The sequence below is a fragment of the Mercenaria mercenaria genome, chromosome 2 (genome assembly GCF_021730395.1).
Source record: "Mercenaria mercenaria strain notata chromosome 2, MADL_Memer_1, whole genome shotgun sequence".
Taxonomy (NCBI): Eukaryota; Metazoa; Mollusca; class Bivalvia; order Venerida; family Veneridae; genus Mercenaria; species Mercenaria mercenaria.
In genome coordinates, this window is record NC_069362.1 from 43876163 (window position 1) to 43897759 (window position 21597).

The following is a 21597-nucleotide window of genomic DNA, read 5'->3' on the forward strand; positions in this document are numbered from 1 at the left end:
ATGGTTTATACTATTATGACATAATTATACAAATAATGTTTTCATTATTCATGATAGTTTTTAATTCGTGTGGTTCACTGAGTGCTACAATTAGCTAAAATAAAGGAAGTTTAAATGCTCATGAATATTACTCAACAAACAATATCAATATTAAATACATACAAACATGACATAATGTATTTCATTCTACGGTATGTCTGAACCTGAAAACTGAGAAAACTGGCTTTTTTTTTTTTACAGTACCCCTTTAAACTTTAATAAGATAAATTTATAACATGAGTTGAATTTCCATTTTTTGAACTGAACAGGTATTATCTCTAAAAGTAAGGTACCTCTCAATAAAACAAGAGGGCCAAGATGGCCCTAGGTCGCTCACCTAAGAAACACTCCATAACAGTGTAAAACATGTTTGACCTAGTGATTTCATGGAAACAAATATTCTGACCAATTTTCATTAAGATTGGACCAAAAATTTGGTCTCTTGCGATAAAACAAGCATTTTCTTAGATATGACCTAGTTTTTGACCCTAGATGACCCATGTTCAAACTCGACCTAGATTTTATCAAGGCAATCATTCTGACCAAAATTCATGAAGATCAACTGAAAAATACAGCCTCTATCGCATACACAAGATTTTTCTTTAATTTGACCTAGTGACCTAGTTTTTGACCTCAGATAACCCATATTCAAAACCGACCTAGTTTTCATCAAGGCAATCACTCTGATCAAATTTCATGAAGATCAATTGAAAAATACATCCTCTATTGCATACACAATGTTTTTCTTCGATTTGACCTAGTGACCTAGTTTTTGACCCCAGATGACCCATTTTTGAAATCAGCCTAGATTTTATCAAGGTAATCATTCTGGCTAAATTTCATGAAGATCAGTTGAAAAATACAGCCTCTATTGCATACACAAAGTTTTTCTTTGATTTGACCTAGTGACCTAGTTTTTGACCCCAGATGACCCATTTTCGAACTTGGTCTAAATTTCATCAAGGCAATCATTCTGACCAAAATTCATGAAGATCAATTGAAAAATACAGCCTCTATAGCATACACAAGGTTTTTACGTGATATGACCTAGTGACCTAGTTTTTGACCCGAGATGACCATTTTCGAACTCGGCCTAGATTTTATCAAGGTTATCATTCTGACAAATATTCATGAAGAAGAATTGAAAAATACAGCCTCTATCGCATACACAAAGTTTTTCTTTGATTTGACCTAGTGACCTAGTTTTTGACCGAGATGATCCATTTTCGAACTCAGCCTAGATTTCATCAAGGTTATCATTCTGACCAATATTCATGAAGATTAATTGAAAAATACCACCTCTATCGCATACACAAGGTTTTTCTTTGATTTGACCTAGTGACCTAGTTTTTGACCCGAGATGACCCATTTTCGAACTCGGTCTAGATTTCATCAAAGTTATCATTCTGACCAATATTCATAAAGATTAAATGAAAAATACAGTCTCTATCGCATACACAAGGTTTTTCTTTGATTTGACCTAGTGACCTAGTTTTTGACCCAAGATGACCCATTTTCGAACTCGGCCTAGGTTTCATAAAGGTAATCATTCTGACCAAAATTCATGAAGATCAATTGAAAAATACAGCCTCTATAGCATACACAAGGTTTTTCTTTGATTTGACCTAGTGACCTAGTTTTTGACCCGAGATGACCCATTTTCGAACTCGGCCTAGATTTCATCAAGGCAATCATTCTGACCAAAATTCATGAAGAAGAATTGAAAAATACAGCCTCTATCGCATACACAAGGTTTTTCTTTGATTTGACCTAGTGACCTAGTTTTTGACCCGAGATGACCCATTTTCGAACTCGGCCTAGATTTCATCAAAGTTATCATTCTGACCAATATTCATAAAGATTAATTGAAAAATACAGCCTCTATCGCATACACAAGCTAAATGTTGACAGACGACGGACGACAGACGACAGACGACAGACGACAGACGACGGACGACGGACGCCGGACATCGAGCGATCAGAAAAACTCACCTGAGCATTGCTCAGGTGAGCTAATAAGTTTATATCTTCCTGTTACGACCATGCAGGAAAGATCAATACCAGTACTGCTTAGCTCATACTTTATGTAAGTATTATTTTACCTAATTGGGAAAATGCCAAACAACCTAAAACTCATAGATCTATAATGGTATTTCATGTAAGTTTAAATTATTAATCAATCTTTGACAAAATGGTTAATAACTGGTGAAGTAAAATGGGTATTTACCACTTCCTGAAGATGTTTCTTAATCTTTTTAATTGTGCGCTGCTATTACTTGTGGAAATATTTCTGTTCAAATATGAAAATCAATGAACATACTCTCTGACTTTTTTTTTAATCATAATTATATTCATTATAAATTTATAAGTTCTATTTAAACGTTCTAATACAATATCATGCAACATTTATTCTTACTCAGTACTCTATCAACATGTGAAGCTAAGAATCATGCATGTGTAACTGAACCTTAATCATACCAGTCAAACACTGTTCATAAATTTAATATGCAAGTCACCATCTTTCAATGTTCTTACTCTTTTAAACTATTTTGAATTCCTTTCACACGTACGGCCTACTCTTGAACATGCATATTTAAGGCATCATTTTTCATATTTTCAGGAACTTTTCATAATCATGCAATAAACAATTAAGTTCTGGTAAAGGGACATTGGTTTCATGCTGTGGTTAAGGAAAATTCATGTTATTCTTTTTAAGAACTGGGTATTCATAAAATCAAGTATATCTATCATGTAAAAATTAGTTTTAAAATCTTCAGTCGCATTTCCCAATTTCAATACCCTTTTCTTATTTCAATCAATTACACCAATCCTGCATAGGAAAATAGCACTTTTTACATGATTGGTGGCATCAACCCCTACCCCCACTCCCCAAAATAGGCATGACAGAAGTAATTTGGTGTTGTTTTGTTTGGAAAATTGGTGACACCAGTCTTCACAAAAAGCAATACAAGGTGCACTTCTAATACCACACAAGGTTCCGGACAACTAAAACATTTCTCTTCACAACAAAAATATCTAAACCTGTAAAATTTAGAGGTTACTATTGAACTCTTTAGCATTTACAGAGTGCAAAAATTTTACAAAATTTCAAAACAATATTCTGAGATAGATATACTTATCGGCAGGGGTGTGATAAAATTAACCTTGTTACCTGGTTGGTACTGCTGAGCTGGATAAGGAGCTAAAGAAAATATACAGAACAAAAGATAAAAATTGAAAGAGAAGAAAAACTAACAAAACAAAAAAACACTCTCATCTGAATGACTAGTCTTAAATGGATTAAAAAATGAAAATAAAATTGGACAACGTCTATTTTTATGTTTGTTTAAATAATGAAAATGCTAAGAAAGTGAATTGTGTAATCCCTGTTTAACTTTTTTTTTCCTCCATGAGGTAAACTGTTCATGTGATATAACTTACAAAGTCTACACCAGTTGAAAAGAAAAGTGTTTTTCTTATGCTTCAATTATCATTATTACCAATTTTTCTATGCTTGAATAAACTTTAAAGGTCCATTACTAAGGGAAAGTGAGTTGGCAATTTTTTTTCATAGCCAGTGCATAAACTTCTGCAAGACACTAAATAATGAAGATTGGCAGGTCAAAATTTACAGAAGGTCTTTGGAACTCAAAGAAATGTATGTGTATTATATTGAAATTTCAATGAATTGACAGAATGACCCCCCAGGTCTTTTTAACTTTCTTCATACTTCATAGAAAAATAATTGTACATGTACTGCGATTTATTTTGAATTTCTACATACCAACTTTCATTTTCCAATAAAATGAATAAGTTTCTGTGCTTTTTAAAAGAAATTAAAATGTTCACTTTCCTTAGTATTGGACCTTTAATGAAAATTTACACAAATGTTTAAGCTGAAATATATCTGTCACAGTGTATTATATCTTAAGTAAACAGATTTTCATGAAAGTGTGCTTTCAAACACTGAATACCTTTAATGTGCTGAAGGAACAAAAAATTGTGAAGATTTGGAAGAGACAGCATTTGATCAGTAACAACAATCACCAATTTCTGCACATACTTGTATTTTGAGAAGACATGATTGTGCTATTTTGCATTCTTTGGTCATATCTCATACCAACGTAAGGCATAAATTGCATTAAATAATGTTGAATATTACAGTTTTGTCGACTGTCATTATTACTCTGTCTGTGGTTTATGGGTTATTTTTAGACATCCTTGTTACAGCTATAATAAGAAATAATAATTACAGCAAAAACTCTCACTTCTAAAATCATTTTAGGATAGACATATTTTTTTTTTTGTTGTTGAACGTCTACACAATTTTATAAGCCATTTTATGGTAATTTCTTTTCCAGCTATTTTTTTTTAATGATATTACATACCCTAGAGGGCATTGCTTCACGCAAGGATGGGCACCTGGGTAGTACGACTGACCTTCAAGCTAGATGGATGACCTCCGAACATGAATAAATCTACCCCAAGGTAAGTTCTGAACCAATATTAGTGAAGGCAAAGTAATATGAAGCAGGTGACCTTTACCATCCGGCCACGAAGATCCCAAAGCCAAAACTCATTTTTATGAAAGTAAAGTCTTATGTAACTGCAAAGAACCTAACTTCAATAAATTATTTCTGTCTCAAAGGAAAGCCTTATTCTAACTGAAACAGCAAACTTGAAAGAAAACATTAGTAGTGATCTACTAGTGTACTTGTCAAATTACTACCCTAAGAGCAAATTAGCATACAAACTAACAACATCATTAATTTAGTGATATTCTGAATATATGTACATGTACTTTCTTAATATTATACTGTGGAATTCTGGTACATTCAATGATCTACTTAGATTAGCAACTTACACAACTGTCTAAACTAACTTTCAACTTTGGAAAAGTGACCATTATTAGCTTGATCAGTGGCAATATTCCCTGTAACAAAGGCAATTTCTACGTCAGTCTGATAGCACAAACAACAGCATGTTTTAATTGTATTTTCCTTTTGTCATCTTTATTACAATACAAACTACAATGTCGGATAGAATTTTCTTAAAATTCCATCTCTAAATATGAAAAATTGCTGTGACTTTATTTTGTCACTTTTTTATGCTATGTCAAAATTTAGTTTTTTTCCCACTTCTTTCTGTCCATGGTGTTTATTCTACAAAAGATTGGTAGGGACACTGAAGAAGAGTGTAGGACAAAATCCCCTGCGGACAAAACCCCCTTCGCTCATTTTTGCATAGGCGGACAAAACACCCTTCATTGTTTTTCCAAAGAGGACAAAATCCCCTTCGCTGAGTTTTACAAGGAGGACAAAAACCCCTTCATGTTTTTTACAAGGAGGACAAAACCCCCTTCACTGTTTTTCACAAGGTGGACTTATAAAAGTTGAAGGGGGTTTTGTCCTCCTTGCAAAAAACGTGAAGGGGCTTTTGTCCACCTTGTAAAATTCAGCGAAGGGGGTTTTGTCCTCCTTGTGAAAAAGATGAACGGGGTTTTGTCCGTCTGTGCAAAAATTAGTGAAGGGGGTTTTGTCCGCAGGGGATTTTGTCCGGATCCCACTGAAGACAATTATACTGAATAAAATTACAATAAAAGTATAAAACTATAAATGCTTGACCTTCTGACCTATGTTCTCATTTCTACTGCCAGGTATTAAACTAATGCTTATACATGTATTAATTAAAGGTTAATTGATGTGTTATTATTTTAAAATGAAAAAAGCAATAATTACATTCAAATATGCATAATTATCTTTTAAACTAAATACTACAAGAAATTACTGATAAATAAATTCAACAAACTGTATCAGAATGTATAATGGATTCATACCAATTTCTGACATTATCTGACAGTTTGATAATCAACAAAGTAAAATTATTTATTTTCTTATTGTCAATTTTAAATTAATAAAATAACTTACAGATTACACTCACAACCTTTAAGTTGATGATCTTGAACTACACATAAATTGAACAAAATAACACATTGATTTTCTCATTGCATTTTACATTTTTCTCATCCATTTTTTCTCAAAAATGTATTTGTTGCCTTTCAGATTACGCTTTACTCTCTGTTTTAGAAGTAGAAATATTTCGGTGTATGAAACTGAAAATGGCAAAAAAAAGTTGCGTTTTTTTTTGGCCAAAGGGCACTTACGTCCTTTTCGAACAACTACAATACTTCAATTTAAACCAACCCCCTTAACTTTAGTCAACATTAATGAATAAGAACCTTCACTCCAATACAGAACCACTTGGTTGGCATTTTTAAAATTGTTAGTTTTCACATTTTAAAAATATTTTAAAGATTAATCTGGTAAAACGTATATAATTTGAGTTTGCATATATGTATATTTGAAGTCAAAATATAGGAAATAAGTATTGTCACTAACACTTGTGAAAATGTGTGTGTGTGTGTTCAGGTTTGATGTCTTTTTCAACAATTTTTCAGTCTGTTTAACTGTTAAATTCAATTTTCGATAAAGTTGGTCCCTGGTTATTGAAGTGATGGCTCAAACATGTGAATATTAACAAAGCTAATACAAATCATGCATACTCTTGTTTTTTCTTTTTCATTTCTATTATTGCCAATTACATTACAGTATTTTCCTTTTATTAGCAGTGGAAAGAAGTCTAGCGAATTACTGAATTACTTCTAGATGTTTTATTTAGAAACTGCAAAATAAGAAAACAACAAATTGTGCAACAGACACGTGTCTCACCTGGCTGTCCATACTGTGCCCCATAGCCTGCTGTTTAATAGAGCAATAACAAAAATTTCATAATTCTTTCTGAGTAAAGGCACAAGCTAGCCTATGTGTGGAGTCAACAAGAAGTACAAATATAGCCTGCATAAATTTTTTTTCAATACCAAACCAGTTGTGTGAGTAGAATTACAAGCTCAGAAGGATGTGTCCTTAAACATAAATGTGTACGAACATTTTCAAATTTGGAGTGACTGTCAGAAAATTCCAATGTGCTAACAATACCCACCAAAATAAGCGAAAATACAGTGTTATGTAACTGTTCAGTCAGCAAATCAAAGTCTTGTACACACAATTTAAGGTTTTATATTAGTCCTAACAATGAGATACTGAAAGTCCCTGACATCATGTTCCTCATTTGCGAGATGTTCCAATTCTGACTATAATTTACACATCTGATACATGTCATGATAATTAACAAATCAGGCTATTTTTGTACTCAGTAACCAACATGAAAATTTTTACTCATTCCCAACACTTAAATTTTGCATTACTATGTAACTATGATAGGTGAAATCTAGCATTTATAATCATAATATTCCACGCTGCATTAACGAACAATTTACACATGACAGACCTGCTGTTCCTGCATTCTTCCCATTCCCTTAAACAATTTACTAGTGCTACTAAATTTTTCAGAAACTGTATCTTTTACATTTTACTATTATTCCAAGATTTTTCTTTTTTTCCTCGGTAAAAATGACCGTATCTATAAGAAAAAAATTTCTACAGATATGCGAGACTTCACCCAATGCCTTATATATATATCAGTAAGCAATGATTATGAATATAAAATTAAGGTAGTTCTGCACGTTCGGATCAATTTTTTTTTCTACAATGTAGAATTTGATTAAATTCTGATTTTTGAAAACTTCAGAACATACCTAGACATTTCAGCAAATAAAAAAGATAGATCTGCTTGATCTTTTGCTAGACCGATTAAATAAATTTGGACCTCATGCAATTTTTCATAATTGGAGTCTGTGGGGAAAATCATAATAACATTAAAGGCTAATAGAAATTTTTCTACAATGAAGATATATTAATGAAACTTCTCAGTTGTAAAACACATGACCACTATTGTGGTGAAATAAAATGTATAGGTCTGTGTGGTTATTTCTGAGATATCTACGTTAAAGTGAACTGCACATTTCACGCTAATTTTAAGACATTATTTTGAATTATTTAACGTGTCAGATGTTTTACTATATTTTAACTTAAGAAAGAAAGTAACAGTGCCATTGTAACAAATTATCTCACAGGTTGCCATTAATTAAAACAAGAGGGCCATGAAGGCCCTGTATCGCTCACCTGACCTACTGAACTAAAGATCATCAAGATTAACATTCTGACCAAGTTTCATCAAGATATGTTCATAAATGTGGCCTCTACAGTGCTAACTAGCTTTTCTTTTGATTTGACCCCGTGACCTAGTCTTTGACCCAACATGACCCAGATTCGAACTTGACCTAAAGATCATCAAGTTTAACATTCTGACTAAGTTCCATGAAGATACAGTCATAAATGTGGCCTCTAGAGTGTTAACAAGCTTTTCCTTTGATTTGCCCCCATGACCTAATTCTTGACCCAACATGACCCAGATTCGAACTTGACCTAAAGATCATCAAGTTTAATATTCTGACTAAGTTTCATGAAGATATAGTCATAAATGTGGCCTCTAGAGTGTTAACAAGCTTTTCCTTTGATTTAACCTAGTGACCTAGTTTTTGACCCCAGCTGACCCAGATTTAAACTTGACCTAAAGAGCATCAAGATAAACATTCTGACCAAGTTTCATTAAGATATGGTCATAAATGTGGCCTCTACAGTGTTAACTAGCTTTTCCTTTGATTTGACCAGGTGACCTAGTTTTTAATCCTACATGACCCAGATTCAAACTGGACCTTAAGATCACCAATATTAACATTCTGACCAAGTTTCATGAAGATATAGTCATAAATGCGGCCTCTACAGTGTTAACAAGCTTTTCCTTTGATTTGACCTGGTGACCTAGTTTTTGACCCCAGATGACCCAATATCAAACTCGTCCAAGACTTTTTTAAGGATAACATTCTGACTAAGTTTCATTAAGATTGGGCCAAAATTGTGACCTCTAGAGTGTTAACAAGCTTTTCCTTTGATTTGATCTGTTGGCCTAGTTTTTGATCCCAGGTGACCCAATATCGAACTCATCCAAGGTTTTATTAAGGGTAGCATTCTGACTAAGTTTCATTAAGATTGGGCCAAAAATGTGACCTCTAGAGTGTTAACAAGCTTTTCCTTTGATTTGACCTGGTGACCTAGTTTTTGACCCCAGATGACCCAATATCAAACTCGTCCAAGACTTTATGGAGGGTAACATTCTGACCAAGTTTCATTAAGATTGGGTCAAAATTGTGACCTCTAGAGTGTTAACAAGCTTTTCCTTTGATTTGACCTGGTGACCTAGTTTTTGATCCCAGATGACCCAATATCGAACTCGTCCAAGATTTTACGGAGGGTAACATTCTGACCAAGTTTCATTAAGATTGGGCCAAAAATGTGACCTCTAGAGTGTTAACAGTCAAATTGTTGACGACGGACGGACGGACGGACGGACGACGACGGACGCCGGACACAGGGTGATCACTAAAGCTCACCTTTGAGCACTTCGTGCTCAGGTGAGCTAAAAATGATTTTCATTTCCATACGCCAAATCCAGGCTTTATTCTACGTTTTCCAGATAAATGACATTACCTGCAGAACTACCTTAATAGCAAAATGGAAAGGGTTATATGTGAGCCACTACACATCTACAACAGAAAGCCTTACCAGGGCCAGGCTGCTGTGGGTAAGCTGGGTCTTAAAAGAAAGTAGAAACATGTTTATTAACTAGATCAGATATAACTAACAATAAAATGTATGTACACATCTATTTCAAAATGACCTTTCTCAAGTTTCTGGCAATGATTGTTTACCCTTATTTAAGGTTAAATGCCACAGTTGCTTGTATGTAAATAGGCAAAAATTTTCCTACATGCAGAATTTCTTTAAACTTTGTGTACTGACTGAGAGTCATGTTAAAACAGAAATATGTATTAAAAATCACAGTTACCCAGGCTTAATATTGAATTAATGAGTGGCAAGTAATTTGAAGTCAGCTACCTTAACCACTCGGTCACGGAGGCCCCACCACCATTCTGAAGCTTAATTCAAAGTTTATTTCTTTAGCCTGCATACTCTGAGCTCCTTCTTGTTTTTCTTTATAGCACAGTTTGTCATTATTGACACAGGTTTTAAATAAATATACACACTGGTCAAAAACTGGTTTAGCCACTGAGACACTTACATATAACCTACATGTACACTTAACCATGTGGATTATACAGCTGAAAACTTCTCAAGTTCAAACTAGAAGATGCTTTTGTAGAAAAGGCCTAGGTCTAGTGGTTGTTCACAAGTTATGAATTGGAAACAGTTTTCCATGTTCAGGCCCCTGTGACCTTGACCTTTGATTTAGTGACCCCTACTCTGCATGTCCAATCATCCTATTACGTTTCAACATTCCGGGTCAAGTGGTTCTCAAGTTATTGACTGGAAAGAGTTTTCTATGTTCAGGCCCCTGCGACCTTGACCTTAGCTCAAGTGATCAAAAAAAAAGACAAGGGTCACCTAAACTTTAAGTCCTTTCAATCTTTATATTCTTTTAAGTTTGAAGGTTCTAGGTAAAACAGTTCTCAAGTTATTGACCAGAAATTAATTTCAATGTTCTGTCCACCTTGACCTTTAATAGAGTGACCCCAAAATCAAATCAATAGGTGTCATCTACTCTGTATGTCCAATCATCCTATGAAGTTTCAACATTCTGGGTCTAGTGGTTCTCAAGTTATTGATCGGAAATGGTTTTCCATGTTCAGGCCCCTGTGAACTTGACCTTTGAGTGTGACCCCAAAATCATCAGGGGTTATCTATTCTGCATGACCAATCATCCTATGAAGTTTCAACATTCTGGGTCAAGTGGTTCTCAAGTTATTGATCGAAAATGGCTTTCCATGTTCAGGACCCTGTAACCTTGACCTTTAACAGAGTGACCCAAAAACAATTGGGGTAGTCTCCATAAGCCCTGCCACCCTATGAAGTTTGAAGGTTCTAGGTCAAATGGTTCTCCAGTTACTGATCAGAAATGAAGTGAGACGTACGCACAGCACATACAGGGCAAAAACAAGTTGGGGGGGGGGGGGGGGGGGGGGGGGAGACTTTAAAAATGTCAAATCGCAATTCTATATTTTTACATGCATTTTGTGTGTACACAGGCTTTTTCCATGATTTTTAAGATTTTTAATTCAAACACTGGTATATTTTCAAAAATGTTAATACCTGTATGACAAAAAAATGACATTAGTCTTAGACATCATAAAATGGGTATATGACGAATATGCCGATGTAGACCAAGTATTCCGCCAAAATTGCTTTTTTGGTAATTTACTGAGGTAGTAATAACTTCAATAAAATTCACATTCAAAATACTGGTTGTATTAATCAGCATCCAAGAATAACTTGAAGTGAATTAATATATATACTCACTAGGTGGTGGTGGTCCTCCCTTCTGATCAGTAGTTCCTGGGTATGGTGGTGGAGCAGCCATATTTCTTTCTGAAGGAAAAAGCAAACATGCATGCATGCATGCCTTCAAAATATTTTAAAAAATGAGCGGATGACTAGCCTAAAATTCTAGCTAGTGCACGACTAGAAAAACCTACACAGGACAGGCTAGACATATGTGAGACATGAAATAAAAAGATATGATATGCATGAAATACACTGGATCATTTAACAAATTCCTTTTTTACACAATTTGCATCTAAAGTTTGCTCAATATTTCAAATTTACACTAAAAACACAGAAATACTTTTCTTTTTTGTTTTTGAAATATGGAACAAAAGTAGGCAAATTACAACATCTTTTGTGCCAATGTTGCACATAGAATAAATGGTATCAAGGCTTCATCATCCTGTCTTTTACTCAGAGAATACTATACGATGACCTTTGAGCTAGGGGCCTGTGTGTTAGGCGTGACATGTCGCCAAGAAATATTTCAATCCTTGAAAAAATCAAAATGATTGATTTTAGGTAAACAAGTCACACTCTGTCAACCAAAACATACGGCCAAATATCACCACATGTCAACAAGACCCTACACATGTATCTTTCCGACTCTGGGTAGATAATTTAATGTTGTTGCTCATTTCTGAGAAATAAGTATTTTAAAATTGAAAAAATATGACACTGTTTTACTAATAAACGATGATGGCTATTTGAATGTCACAAATAAACGGCCATTTACATGTAAAAGCTTCTACAAATAAAATACAACCACATACATTTAAGTTATAAGAAATTATTATTGTTACGGATGAGTGATCTAATTCAAACAATTATCACTTTTGAAAACCCACTTATGACTAGCCTGTCCAATATTGAAATTTTACACTGGTTGTATGGAACCAAGTGACCATTGCTATGTTTAACAGTACGTCGCCTTAATTCCAGAGTGCCGTAAGTCCATTTTTGGCAATATTGAGATTTTAGTGCCATTAGGTACATCTCTATGATATCTCTTGGATGGTGAATTTGTGGCCTTGTAGAGCAAACATAAACAGGGCTAAATTTTAGTTCAACAAGTCTGTAAGTAGTGTGAAGTCATTGACACTCAAATCTTTAAACGTCATTTCCCAAAACTATCAAAAAGCAAGTTACGGCATTATGGAAGTAAGGGGACGAGTATTCTTAAAAGAAAATGTAATACATCCTCTTTGGCAGATCTGCTTTACTATGAACTTCTCAATTTTGTGAACTTCTACTAGTTGCACATGGAAGTGGCTAGGGGTCGGGTAACAAGACTTCTAGACCAGGAGTCTAGGACCTCTAGACAACCCGTACAGGGCAGGCTAGAGGTCCAGTAATCAATATGAATACTGAGAATTACCAAGAGCAGACTACATTTCATCTAAAAAAAAAAACGGGAGAGGATTTCAGAAGTTTTTTCCATATTTTTATCATTGTTATAAGTTTTAGATATATATGGTAAGTGACAGGAAACAGAAGAATTTATAATTTATACTTTAATCCCAAGAAAAATACGATCACAGATTTGACAAATAATTAATAGCAATTTGCACGCCGTGATCAGAAGCTTTTCTTGTTTTTCTCTTTACTGATTAATAAAAATAATAAACTCAAGCAGTAAAATAAATTCAACAAATCATGAGCACAATCCATGTCTTAATTATATACTAAACATGCTAAAGAAAAATAAGTTCATTATTTTAATTCATCAGTCCTGAAAAACCATTAAAGCTAGGGCTGTCATTGATTGGGTCTTTGTCATATCGACGATACTGATATATCGGAAGACAGATATCGACGATACATCGATATATCGATTATTAAGTTAGTGTAACAACCTATTTGTTCATGTACATGCTATATACCTTCTTGTTAATGTTATTTTTAGTTTAATTGCATGCTTTTCATGTGTTTTATTTGTATTTATGTATTTCCCCATACACGTAGTGCCGACTAGTTGGAAAAGACTGCTATGGGACAAGTTTAGACATGACCTTTATTGACAACTTCCGTTACTTAGGGCGCATTTTTGCAGGCAGAAAAGTTGTTTTAGAGGGTCTGAGTGTTTATCTGGATAGTTTTTTTTTCTCTGTGTAAAATATCGATTTTTAAAAATGGGAATCGATAATCGATCGACCAAAAAATATCGTTGATACATCGATATCGTTTCTATCGATGACAGCCCTAATTAAAGCTTGCGATCACAGCGTACTATTTTTTGTCGAATTTGTGATAGTATTTTGCCGGGGTTAAAGAATTATAGATACTTCTCTCTGTTTTCTGTGACTTATCTATAAATCTATAAATACTGCATGACACCCTTGCGAGTATTGTATGCAGGTGCGTGCCATGTATCTAAAACAACAAGAAAAATATGAAAACAAATGTTTGAAATCATTTCCTGATTTTAAAGATAACATATATAGTCTCCAAGCTCTTTGTAAATACCATTCTCAGTATTCATATTGATTACTGGACCTCCAGCCTGCCCCGTGGTCTGGTTACACCAAACCTCTAGCCACTTCCATAAATAAATAAATAAATATTCAGCTTCTACTTAATACTGAATTAAGAAAACCCATATATGGCCCAAAAACAGCACCCCTGCACAAATCTCTGTATTTGTTACCACACTATGTCTTTGGTAACTTTTGGTAACCTTCAATCTCCAGAAAGTTTTATAGAAATAACCATAAAAAAGAAAAAAAAACTCCTCTATTTGTTACCACTCTATATCTTTGGTAACTTTGGTATCTTTTGGTAACCTATGGTCACCAGAAAGTTTTATAGAAATAACCATAAAAAGAAAAAAAAACTCCTATATTTGTTACCACTCTATATCTTTGGTAACTTTGGTAACTTTTGGTAACCTATGGTCACCAGAAAGTTTTATAGAAATCATCATAAAAAGAAAAAAAAACTTATATTTTGTTACCACTACAGAGCTTTGTGCAGAGGTGCTGTTTTTGGGCCATATCTAAGAAAACCTTCTGACTACCTAAAACCAGAGGCTAATGCTATCAATTAATGTTTTAAAATTATTATTTTTTATTGTAACATATTAGGGACAAGGTTCAAAATCTGTGACATTAAAATTCACCAAAAAATGCAATAATAAATAATTTCTGATTAGTAGTCTGGACTAAATTATAATTAAAATACTATACAAACATACAAATAATTAAGAGAATTCAATAAAATCAATCAGGTTACACTTGTAATTTTTATAAAATGTCACTGTCATTTCGAAACCCACAAAAATTTATTCTTTTTCCAGGTGACTGAGGTGTGTCACAAGCAAAATATTTCATCTTTAAAAGAAGGTTTAATCAAATAGATACAGGCATGTTATAAACATATACTAGATAAACAAAGTAAAGAATCGTGTAAAGTTAAACTCAGCAAGTTTTATGTATACCTCTTGTTTTAAATGGAAATAATTTACAGAATAATCTTATCCAACTTTCCTGTGTTTGTTTATTCTCTTCCTATTAAGAGCGCATGCTCAGAAGTGCCGTGTGCAAAAGATAAAATTATGCACCGACTTTTAAGGTTTAGGAGTATATCACCAAAACACAGAAATATTTCATAAACGAACAACATCGTTACCAATATTTTACCTGACCATTACATGCTCTGCCTTACTGTCCCGTACTGAAAATATTCTGAAAAAGTTGTCCCCCCTTTGAAAATGAATGCCATTTGTAAAGAAATAAAAATAAACAATTGCCGAAAACTGTGTTCCACCTAGTTATGTGAAATTTCAACACTCGCACGCTATTGCAAATGCATCAAAACAAACATGTGTAACAGTTCCTTGAAAATGGTGAGTTTTTAAAGGCGTTTGACTGTCTGGAAGTGGGGCGTCTTTAGACAGTCCTTTTTCGGAATTCAATGCTTATATCAGTATACTGACACTTGTTTTATAGAGTAATATACACGCTATCATAACAAAAACTACAAAACAAGTGTCAGTATACTAATATAAACCAAAGAGCTATAAAAATAAATGTATTTTATACTTCTTTGTATAAACATTTAATTCCAGAAAAAGGATTGCCTAAAGGGGCCCCACTTCCGGGCAGTCAAACGCCTTTAAAAACTCACCATTTTCAAAGAACTGTTACACATGTTTGTTTTGATGCATTTGCAATAGCGTGCGAGTGTTGAAATTTCACATAACTAAGTGGAACACAGTTTTCAGCAATTGTTTATTTTATATTTCTTTACAAATGGCATTCATTTTCAAAGGGGGACAACTTTTTCAGAATATTTTCAGTACGGGACAGTACGGCAGAACATGTAATGGTCAGTTAAAATATTGGTAACGGTGTTGTTCGTTTATAAAATATTTCTGTGTTTTGGTGATATACTCCTAAACCTTAATATGGCGGGAAACTTAAATTTTGTTTGTAGCTGTCAATCTAATGGGCTAATATAAGTGTTGTATAGCCTATACTGTGGGTAGGCGATAGTCATAGCCTCTATGCCGTCTAAACAGCTGAACGCATGTATTGACTGAGGCCCGATATGGGTGACCGAATTCAGAGCTCTATGTATAGATCTAGGTAGGCGATTGCTTACTTCACAGCTGGGAGACGAAAAGTTCACAGTCGATCCGTATGCAAACAGACGCCTTTACTTGACAGCCTAAAAAGTTACCCTCACGGTTTTTAGAAAATGAAAATTCATGTGCTACTCATTGAACATTGGTCCGATATTCTAGAACAAGGAGGTGATATTGACTGTATATATTTTGATTTCGCAATGGCTTTTGATACAGTACCATACCAGAGACTTTAGCAAAAACTTTATGCATACGGTCACAGGTGGCAGTAGCGTACCTAGGATACAGTATGGGTCCATGAGCCATATACACATAAATATATTACAATTATTATGTTTTCTAAGAAAAAAAATGCCAAAAAGTCACTTTGATTTTTTTTTGCTCTGTGACAATGAGCCATAAGATTACATTTTATTGTAGTGAGTTTTATTTGAATTTATCTCAGTAACCATATCCATCCAGTTACTTAGTGTTTTATTCTTTTAGAACAGACATAATGTTTTGCGTATTTACCCGATATCCGTAAAAAGCAACTACTAATCATTCAGTGACAGGGTGCCCTGGTGAAGGTTTTTGTCGACGTATAGGTGTTCAGTAAATACTCGGAAAATGCTCTTATTCAAAACTCTACGAAAGTCATAAAGAAAAGATGGAGACAAAGAAATGAATGTTCAGCAGATGTGCATAAATATATTTTATTTGGAAAAATAATAAATAATGCTACTGACTGTTACACTAAAATGTCGACTTTTCGACGGTTACACTAAAATGTCGACTTTTCGACTGTTACACTAAAATATCGACTTTTCAAATATACAGCTGCAGTTAGAGACCAAATTTTCAGGAGGCAATTATCACCGGACTAAGGCGCACACTCTGCATACGCCTGGATTAAGCTCCTTATGTTCTGCTTAAAATAGCACTTATTTCCCATGTTGATATTTGATGTTTCGTTTGTAATTGGTCATTTATCATGTTTATAGGTATGATAAATTCGACAGAAACCTAATGCTATTTGATGTGTGTATATAGATCTATGCCGTATAAACACTAATAAAAGTCTTTTAATTGTATAGAATACAAAATTATACATTTTTCATTCCATATTGTCATGATTTTTGAAGTAACCCGTCTTCATTATTTTTCCGTTACAGCTTCCTTTTGTTGTTGGCCTACTTTGCGATGCATGGCTCTATGACTGTGTTTGGGGTGCTCTGTGCTACCGGGAAATCTACTCTTACCTTTGATGCTAATACTGATAGTCTGATACTTCCAATGAAAGAATGTTTGACGTGTATCAGGGCTTTAGGCTCAATCAAACCGACACTACAACAATTTCTTTTTATAAAAAAAATATGTTAGAAGATCCTGTGGAAACACAGAATGCAACCAAGCAAAATAATAGCAGACTCGGTTTGACTGAAACCCCTATCCCATAGCACCGGCTTAAGCGGAATTCTGTCACAGTAAAATTGTGTGCACTCCATGATCACAAAGGACTAGAAAATATAACAAAAACACTTAGTCCAAGTACGGGGAGACTTTTTACCGCCGCCACGTGGCACTTAAAGACTGCTGTTGTGATAGTAAATAAAATCAGTTAGGAGATCCTTTGGAAGTACAGAATGCGACCAAGCAAAACTAGAACTGTCACAAGAGTGATGAATAATACCACCACAATACGGCCTTGTCAAGAAGTATGGCAATTTTAAGTTGGAATTGGGCCATAAATTCGTCAAAAAGAAATGCTGGTTATGGCCCCTTTCCAACTTAAAATTTGCCAAACTCGTTTCCGGACAATAACTCATGAAAGGTTTGACATATTTGAATAATGTTTAGTACAAAAGTGTAACATCATAAAACACAGGTCAAGTTCGACTTTGACCTGTATTTTATGAAGTTACACCTGTGTACCAAAATTTATTTAATCTCAGCCTTTCATCGTTATGTCCGAAACTGAAACTAGCGACCGACAGACCGAACTCATTCCTATTACCCACTCTTGTGGGTATATATGCAACTCGTTGATGATTGTTCATGAGAGAATGAAAATGCCACTCTCTCACGCCCTCCCCCCCCCCCCCACTTCAACCTGTCAGTTTGGCGACATGTTGTTTCACTGTGCTATCCGAATCATATTCTCTGCATTATGCTGTCGGTGCTAGTAAGACCTAAATGCCTCCCATTCATAATCATTAACTATTCTTCGGAAATATGAAGTAGAAATAAGACACTAGAGAGTTTGAGATTTCAACCTTCGCCTTCCCCTTCAACGTCTCTTGCGAAGTTAACGTATGAAGTTGAAGTTCGATTAAAATTCCTTGAGATTTCAAACATTAGAATGAACCTTACTTCTTTTAATCCGCCCATTCAATTTATCCGTAATTATGATCGTTTTTTTCGTGCATTTTGATACCAATTGTCCGAAAGGGCAGGAATTTTACAAGAGGTTTTAAATGAAAAAAAAAACCATTTCAATTAATATAATCATTGCATGGATATTAGAGCGATTACCTAAAAAACAAACAAACAAAAACAACAACAACAAAAAAAAAGCACGATAAAACCATGTGAACAATGTAAAAACTCGTTAGTGTTGCTCTAAACATTTAGGTTTTATATAAAATTATATCAGTATACAATGCACGATTGTAAATCATACACGAGAGGAAATAAAAATGATTATTACATACCTAAAAAATTATTTTCCATTGGGTTTCAATGGACCGCGATCGTGCAATATTTTTCCATATCATGACGTTGAACGCTTTCATATCGGACTAGTCCCAATCCGTGACTCTAGTTACCTCCCCTGACGGTCCGTCCATTGCAAATCTCGTTTCTTTAGATTTGTGTTGCTATTGTGTATTTGTTTAATTTGTAATTTATGCAAACATTTTGTTTACTTTTACACTTTGATAGGGTAGGGTAGGGTAGGGTCACACCGAGTTTCAAGACTGACTTTCTTTGTAAAATGTAAGAATCAAAGGGGGAATTAACCCACGATGTCTCTCTGCCAGGCTCTGGTTCCGTGCATTTAAAAAATGAAGTTATACCATACGGCTAACAGGAAAAGTCTCTCATCATGATATCATAAATCTGAAATTGTCTGATACTTCAAAAGAATTTTCCGTCTTACTAGTACCATTTTATGTTAATAATTAAAACGCAATTGTCATATTAAGTGTCCGACAGAAACAGATGATTTTATTTGGATGTGAAAATAAAATGTTCCACCAAATGATAATGGCGCGTAATTATTTATTTTTCAAGTAAAATGACTGTCATGCCATGTGCCTCCATCCAGATTTCAGTCTTTGATGCCGAGTATTTGGATAGAGGAGATGTAAAAAGAATGAAGTTTCGACTTTCGTGATATCACATCTTCGGACGTTCAAAACTTCACTTCATACGACAAAAAGGCATATCTGGTATAATCGATATCGCCTTGGGACACAAATATGCCGTAGAAGTTAAAGTTTGAACAAAATCTCAAAGTTTCTCAAAATCAGTTGATAACTTTATACTTCCAGGTCCAATTCAATGTGTTTAGTTAAAATCATTAGCCATACAAAACTTCATTATTCTTATACCTATTGATAGTGTTTCGCACCAAATTTAGTCTAATTATATATATGGATAATCAAATAACTTAATAAGCAGAAATCCTGAAACTAAGCTTTTTATTTCGCATAGTAATAAAGCGAAGTCTTAGGTTTACGTGATATTGCATGGAAAACTTTAGTAGCAACGTGTGATTTAAATAAAATACACGCATATCGGTGACGTTTTACCAAAAACATATATGAGAGACGTTGAAGGGGAAGGTGAAGTTTGAAATCTCAAACTCTCTACTATTGGCCATTGTACTTGACATGAGCTCTAGCTACAAAGAACAAACTCGCTGGCAGCGTGCTGCCGCCGTTCTCTGTTGTCCAGTTATGTACGTTATATTTAGATACTCAAAAATAGGTAAAATTTACACGAACAAAATTATAATGTCATTACCTGTGTCTAGGTGGACTGCTGATTGGAGCAAGATTCATCATAGTAGTCAACATAAAACTCGATACTACCTTCATCATCCAAAGTTTACAAGCTATTGATTTGGTCCAGAATTATGCAAAACTGCCATAACCTTTCTAGCTGTCTCGATTTTTCTAGTTTATATATACTAGTAGATTCATTCAGCCTATCTTCCACGACTAAAACAAAATCTTGAAAATTGGACTAAGTTTTGGTTGTACTTTTACCTTAAACCTGTCAGAGAATGTTTCAGCATTTAGCATCTGTTTTCGTCTGTTCCACGTCTGAAACATATCTCACCTGTGATCACTTATCCACAAAATTCATAAGATACACCTTCCCCCTCGATTGTGACCATATCAAATGTACGTGCTCCGGCAAGTTACTGACCTGCTTATCCATTACCGGCGGTAGTATATGCCACTTATAAATATCCATTTTTTGTCCTAATCTGTAGAAATTGCCAGCCTGCATTTGGAGTTTGCTTTTTTCCATTTACAATACCTTTTCCAATACCATGTAGTATTATTTGCTGTGCCTGGATTTTTTTATAACGTACTATCCACTAATGTGATGACATATAAACAACACAAGAGCGAGATTTATAAATCTATTCTAAGAATTGAACCCAGCGTCCGGGACAAATACTTATATAACTACATGATATACAGTCTGTTTCAATAATTTGACAGAATTATCTTACACTTGTAGTATTGCAGTTGATCAAATTTTAGTGAGGGGTGTTACACTTTACGATGCCAAGCTGAAGGAAATCTCACTTTTACACTTACATCTACTATTTCAGCGCTTGGTAGTCTAGTGATAGCACGCTTGACTGTCAATCCAGAAGTTCGGGGTTCAATCCTGGTTCAAGGACTGGAAATGTCTGATCGAGATACTCTTGAGCTTGCCGGTATCACGGTTTTAGACTAATATTTAAAATGAAAAAAACTCTGTCCGAGAAAAAGTCAAAGCTTTATCTTGAAACCTTAACACAGGTAAAAACCAAAAAATGTTGATCGCACGTTCAAATTTCGAATAAAGATGGTGTCAAACGTTGGTAATCAAGACTCGATACAGTGTTCGCGCGGTATGGTCTTTGATATTTGTCACTATCCGACCTCAATGTTTTAATTGCTTTTGATCGAGACCGACTGCTTTTCATTTGTATCAACAGCAGACTTAAAATTGATAATGTAGCTAATAAATGTTTTAAATGCTTATATGCTATATGCTACGATAATTTTGTATAAGCATTTTGAAAAGTACAATGATTTTGTATAAATTATGAAAAGTTGTTACCTTACAAAAGGTAGAATCTAGTTGCTCGCGTAAATCACTTGATATTATGAGCAGGGCCGCCAACTCATGTGTTTTGTTGCCGTACACATGGGAAAATCGCTATATTCCGGTAACATTATATAAATGTCATATTGCAGCGTGTGTGACATTGATAATGTCAACCCAAGGGCAGAATGTCACCCGAGGCGAAAGCCGAGTGGTGACATTCTGTTTCGAGGGTTGACAATATCACTGTCACACACGCTGCCATATGATATTTATTTTATTATACCGAACAAAATTTAATAC

At 34.4% G+C, this 21597-nt stretch overlaps 1 protein-coding gene across 11 annotated transcripts in view; it reads right to left on the bottom strand.

The window, feature by feature from the left end:
* LOC123563827 (LITAF domain-containing protein-like) overlaps positions 1-14985 on the bottom strand; it is a 39664-nt gene extending 24679 nt beyond the window's left edge. Inside the window, exons 1-5 of one of the 11 annotated variants that reach the window (XM_053536436.1) lie at positions 14833-14984; positions 11373-11441; positions 9621-9650; positions 6768-6797; positions 3212-3241 (exon numbers count right to left, since the gene is read on the bottom strand). In XM_053536436.1, the coding sequence (XP_053392411.1) occupies positions 3212-3241; positions 6768-6797; positions 9621-9650; positions 11373-11433 (151 nt within the window). In that variant the 5' untranslated portion in view covers positions 11434-11441; positions 14833-14984. Of the gene's footprint in view, positions 1-3211; positions 3242-6767; positions 6798-9620; positions 9651-11372; positions 11442-14832 lie in introns of all 11 variants that reach the window. The other 10 variants (XM_053536437.1, XM_045356874.2, XM_053536444.1 and 7 more) reach the window with 10 other exon arrangements.
* Positions 14986-21597: the final 6612 nt, after the last annotated feature.